The sequence below is a fragment of the Alnus glutinosa genome, chromosome 1 (genome assembly GCF_958979055.1).
Source record: "Alnus glutinosa chromosome 1, dhAlnGlut1.1, whole genome shotgun sequence".
In the NCBI taxonomy this organism is placed as follows: Eukaryota; Viridiplantae; Streptophyta; class Magnoliopsida; order Fagales; family Betulaceae; genus Alnus; species Alnus glutinosa.
The window spans coordinates 26082664-26087979 of record NC_084886.1 but is presented as its reverse complement, the minus strand read 5'-3'; the positions used below and the strand labels follow the sequence as shown (position 1 = coordinate 26087979).

The 5316-nt window shown below is 34.8% G+C and overlaps 1 protein-coding gene across 1 annotated transcript; it reads right to left on the bottom strand.

Annotated features, from left to right (window-relative positions):
- Positions 1-923: 923 nt before the first annotated feature.
- Positions 924-4411, bottom strand: LOC133858734 (serine carboxypeptidase-like 40). The gene is made up of 7 exons (XM_062294202.1): positions 3938-4411; positions 3552-3653; positions 3138-3412; positions 2291-2554; positions 1713-1924; positions 1307-1412; positions 924-1208 (listed from the first exon to the last, which is right to left on the bottom strand). The coding sequence occupies exons 1-7, from the start codon at positions 4374-4376 to the stop codon at positions 1053-1055; spliced, it is 1554 nt and encodes a 517-aa protein (XP_062150186.1). The 5' UTR covers positions 4377-4411; the 3' UTR covers positions 924-1052.
- Between the last annotated feature and the right edge of the window lie 905 nt (positions 4412-5316).

The window sequence follows — 5316 nt, the reverse complement described above, 5'->3', positions numbered from 1 at the left end:
TATTGATGTGATATAAATAGTAAAAAAAGAAAAAGAATTTTTTTTATAGAAAAATGAAAATGTTATGTTTTGTGGTGGATTTTTTTTATTTAAATGGTAATAAAAAAATTATTAATGTGATATAAATAGTAAAAACAGAAAAAAAAAAAAAAAAAAAAAAAAAAAAAAAAAAGAAAAAAGAAAAAAAGAAAAGAGGAGAATGTTTTATATTTGACTTTTTTGGAATTGTATGTCCACTAAAACTCTAAATAATTAAACTGATCTAAAGTGTATAAACACGTTTGTTATTGTGTTGTAGGGTATATATATATATATATATTTTGTTGTTTCTGTTTAAATAAAATGTTTTGTTCTAATTAATACAAATATTTAAAACTCATTAAAGAGCTCCATCTGCTCATTTTCTTGAATCCTACGGTCGAATCACTGCACCCTCATAAATTTATCTTCTATTTATGGAATGGGTTTCCTTTTGTGAATTGTGATTATGACTTCATCGCAGATATTAGATAAATTGTTTTTTCAAACACTTTCGTACTTGTAATTTATCGTCTACGGCTAGAAATATTTCTAAAAGTATTTATTCAATAGATAATTAAATGTCACACCTTTAATTTGGCATACATTGTTAAATTACTGTATCCGTATCAGTGCTTCTCAATGCCAGATATGATTTTTGTTTTGCTTACATGCTGACAAAGAAAATTTGGTTGTCAAGTTAGACGTAGCAAAATTTAGAAAGCTATTCCATCGTGCCTATTAATATTGTATAATGTAGATAATATATATATATATATATATATATATATATACACATGGCGTTTAATATATGAGACTAATTAAGTTTGATTTGATTTCAATGAAGTCCATATAATAGCTCATATACTATAAATTTTCTAAGATGAGTAACAATTGGTGTACTTTAAATATGGAGGCAAATTACATTTGCTATACATTAATTGTTCAATGTGCAACATAAATGACAAAGAACATAAAATATGATAATATCGAATTGTTTATATATGTACTTTGTCAATAATATTCTTTAATTTTCAACCAGTAATTAAAGGAAGAGGTGTGCCATCAAGGAAGTGCTTGATCATGACAAATGCTTTGGCAGGCTGGTCCTTGGGAACTTGCTGACCTGCCAATCTCACTGTCACAAATTTTAGGCCTCCCTCATACTCTTCTGTATAGCCTCCAGCCACCTGTGACAAAAATGGAATCATTTAATTTGGTTAAAGTCTGCGAGATCTCATGAATATATTGGTATGACAAAAAGAAATAGACAAAATACAAGTGTTACATTTGCAAAGTAGGCCCATGGACTCCAATCGTTCTTCACAGGAAGCTTCATACTATTTATAGAGTACTTCGTTGAAGTAACAGAAACCGTTCCATCGAGGTCACCACTGCATTTGATAGGGATCATGATGTTAATTTATATTAATACAATTCATTAACGATGTCAAACAGGTCGCCTCCTCCGTAACCTATTTGATCTCATAGTCGACGAGCCGCATCCGATCTTATACCGGATGTAGTGATAGCTCTAATACAAACATTGGGTAGATTTACCACTAGCTTTGCAAGGAAAGGGTACCCAGAAGCTTATACATACAAGGTCAATATTACACTAAAATCATGTGAAACACTCGAGATCATAGCGAAATAACAATCAATAACAATGGCAAAGATGTTTTGCTTATTACCTATAAATCCAAACTCGAAGTCCATTAGCCATGAGCTCCCGCAGAAGGGGAATGACAGTTGACGGGCTATCTTTCCATTTTTTGATGAAACTACTGCATATGTCCCAGTCATGTGTAAGTTTGGTTACATTGGCATGAAGAGCTTCTTGAACATCAGGCCGATTCAAATAGGCATACACATAATCAAAGCTACACGGATCAAATTCTAGTACCTTCAACACAAAAATAATACAACATTTTATCTTGTTTTCTCTGGAGCATAACCATCATTTAATGATATAAAAGAGGAGAACTTACTTAATATTACCAAAAATAAATTATTTGGAACTTTTGAGGCCTAAGAATATAACCCATCAAATCCTATTTTAGACTCAATACATCATAATTAACTAGAGCATATATGCAATATTGCATATTTTTTTTTCTTTATAATTAGATTTTATAAACCAGCTGAATTTTGTATATTTTCTTTAAGTGAACCTTTTCTTTAATTACCTCCTATATATATACCTATGGTGTTTACTTTTTTTTCTCAAACACATCTTTATTACTAAAAAGAAAACAAAATTGGCACTTACAGAAGCTTCAAGGTGCTGGACTGTGTCGCCTTTAGGGAAGCAAATGGGAGCATAGATGTTATACAGATCAAGACCGTTGGCAATATCCTCTTCGACTGCATCTATGGCTGCAGTGCACTCAGGGGACTGCCTGGAGGCATTGGGTGAGAAACCACAGTATTTTTGTATTTGAGACGCCTCTAGATCCGAAGCGAAAACATGGCTCGCAAGGTGATCATATGTTCCTTTTATATCAGTTTCATCATTAATTACTGCATTTCCAATCTGCATAAAATACAATAATCAATGCATATATTAAAATATATATACCCAATCTATGTGAAATATAATTATGATACAATATTACATAAAAGTAAAAAAAAAAAAAAAAGAAGTGAGAGAGAACAATTACTTATTAAGCCGTTAATCAATACTTGGAGAACATCCGTTTTAGTCTAATCAACATAGTTTAATACTAATTGAGTTACAATTTAATCTTGATAGACGGGTGTGCAACCCAATTCGAACTCCCTAATTGTATGAGACACCGATTGAGACCGTGCATCCACACTGACACAATTTGAGAGCAAAAACTTCAAAATTCCATACAGCTTCTTTCCCCTTCTAATACTAATTGAGTTAAGTAAGATTTTAATAAATGCACCTCCACGCATCATAATCAGGGCCCAATACCATGGTCACTATTTACAATTTTACTAGATAATCATGACAAATTAAGGAATTAAACCAAATAATATATGATGGATCGAGCTAGCTGAAAGTCTAAAACAAAATAAGGAATTAAACTTGACAAACTACCAACAATTTTGCTAGTTTGAGTGTGTGAGAGAGACTGAAAGACACGTACAATGATGCCCTTAAGGTTGATGATAGTCTTGTTAGCCTTCTTGTTATGATAGAGAATGGTTTGTGCAAGCTGAGGAACGTGATGCCCAGCATAGTCTCTCCCAGAAATGTAAAAAGTCCGGTTCTTGTACTTTGGAAATCTCTCAAGCCAATTCAACAAAAATACATAATTATCTGTTGTAGTGCTTCTATCTCCCGTGTTATCATAGTCTGCTGTAGTATTTGAGTAGGAAAATCCAACCCCAGCAGGCGACTCAAGGAACAAAACGTTTGCAACTGAAGATAAAATTCCAAATATATATATATATATAATTGAAACTTCACTTGTATGAAGAGAGAAGAGAGAAAAAATTCTAATCTCTTTATGTTTACTGAAAAATTAATAAAACAAATTAATGTTATTGGATAAACTTACCATGATTCCAAGCAAAATCATTTGTGTGTAGTCTTTTGCTGTCGTTGTGCACGCGAAATGGTCCCAGCTCTTGCATTGCTCCATAACCAAGAGACGAAAAACCTGGCTCATATAGATATTAGGCAACATTAATCATCAAAATTAGAGTTTTATGTAGATATATCACATTTCTCACATGTTATGAGTTTATGTTAATATCTGTGTTACATAATTCAAATGTGTATTTTCAATTTAATAAATGGTACTCGAGTAATTCTATTTAATAGAATCATAATTAGCCGAATCAACACATACATCGCATGTTCTCTTTTCCAAATATGCTACGGTTTTATTATTATTTTATGTTTTACCAAGATCATAATAGGCATATATATATATATATATACCTCCATTAAGCCAAAGAAGGAGAGGCAATGTATCATTAGGCTGCTGAGCTTCAACAAAGTAATAAAAAAGTGCACGACCTGCTGATTGATTCACCGTGACATAGCCGCCATACTGAGAGAAATTTACGGGGGGTTGTCCAGGCAGCCTCGCAATCCTATCTTTCTCCTTGAAGCCCTCCTGAGGATAGACATTTGTTTCAATATTGCCATGTTCGAATACCTTGAAATGACTCGTGTCCACACCAAAATCTGGCTTCAACAACGTGGCCTTGTAGCGATAGAGTGAACATTGTTCTTTCATCCTCCCGTGAGTTTGAGCCACAAAGGACGAAAGAATGAGAAAGGCTAAAAGATCCATTCTCCTTTGTGTTTCCTTTGTTCTATATAATGTAAAACAAAAGGAAAAGAGCGAGAAAAGGAAGATGGAAACCAATGGCATTGTTGCCTAAGGAGGAGAAGAACACAGTATGAAGAAAAAGGAGAAGAAGAAAGATTGAAAGAGAAAGCTAGCTGGAACCCAAACAGTGAAGAAGATGGACAGATGTTGGGGAGGAGCCAGGCCTTTGATGAGTTTCAAATCTCCAGGTATACGTGGCAGCAGGTGCTGAGAGATGTGAAATTATGGACGACAACTCATACGCAGCAGGAAAATTCCAGAAGAACAGTTTAGAACAGTTTATTTAAACAAAAAAATATATATACCCTACAATACAATAACATAAACTTGCTTACACACGTTCTTCTTCTTTCTTTCTTTTTTTCTTTTTTTTTTTTTTTTTTTTTCTCCAAGCCATCTGGCTGTTGGAGTTTTGTTCCTCCCGATGCTTGAACCGATGGAGATTTGTTGGGGTTTTTTCTTTTTTCTGTTGTTTTTCTTGTTGCAAGCAGTGATTTTCAGGTGTTGACCCGTAAAGAACGGCGGGTGTTGGAGGGTTCCGGTGGAGTTTTGTTTAACTCTAGATCTGTCAGCCTCGACTGGTCTTTCTCCAACAGGAACTTGCCGAGTGCGGTGGTCGGCCTTTTCTGGTCAGATTTGGTTATCTTTTGAGGCCGTGCTATTCGTCTCCGGTCGGCGTGACCTGCACGCGCCGGCGTTTCAGTTCTGTTTTTAGCGTGTGTGGGCCACAACTGCTCTCTCCGGTCTCGGAAGGTGCCGATCTCTGCTTGTGAAGGTCGTCTGTTGCGAGGGAGGTTCCCAGAGATGGTGCGTGTTTTACACGCGTCGTCTCCGGCAGCCGTTTCTTGCCGATGTTGGCATTCTGAGTTTGCTGTTTGTGTTTTTTATGTATATTCCAACTTTATACTCACAGTCTACCGTTCTGGTAGCTGCTTCAAATCAGGTGTTCCTGATTTTGTGGACAGAGATTCATTATCTCTGT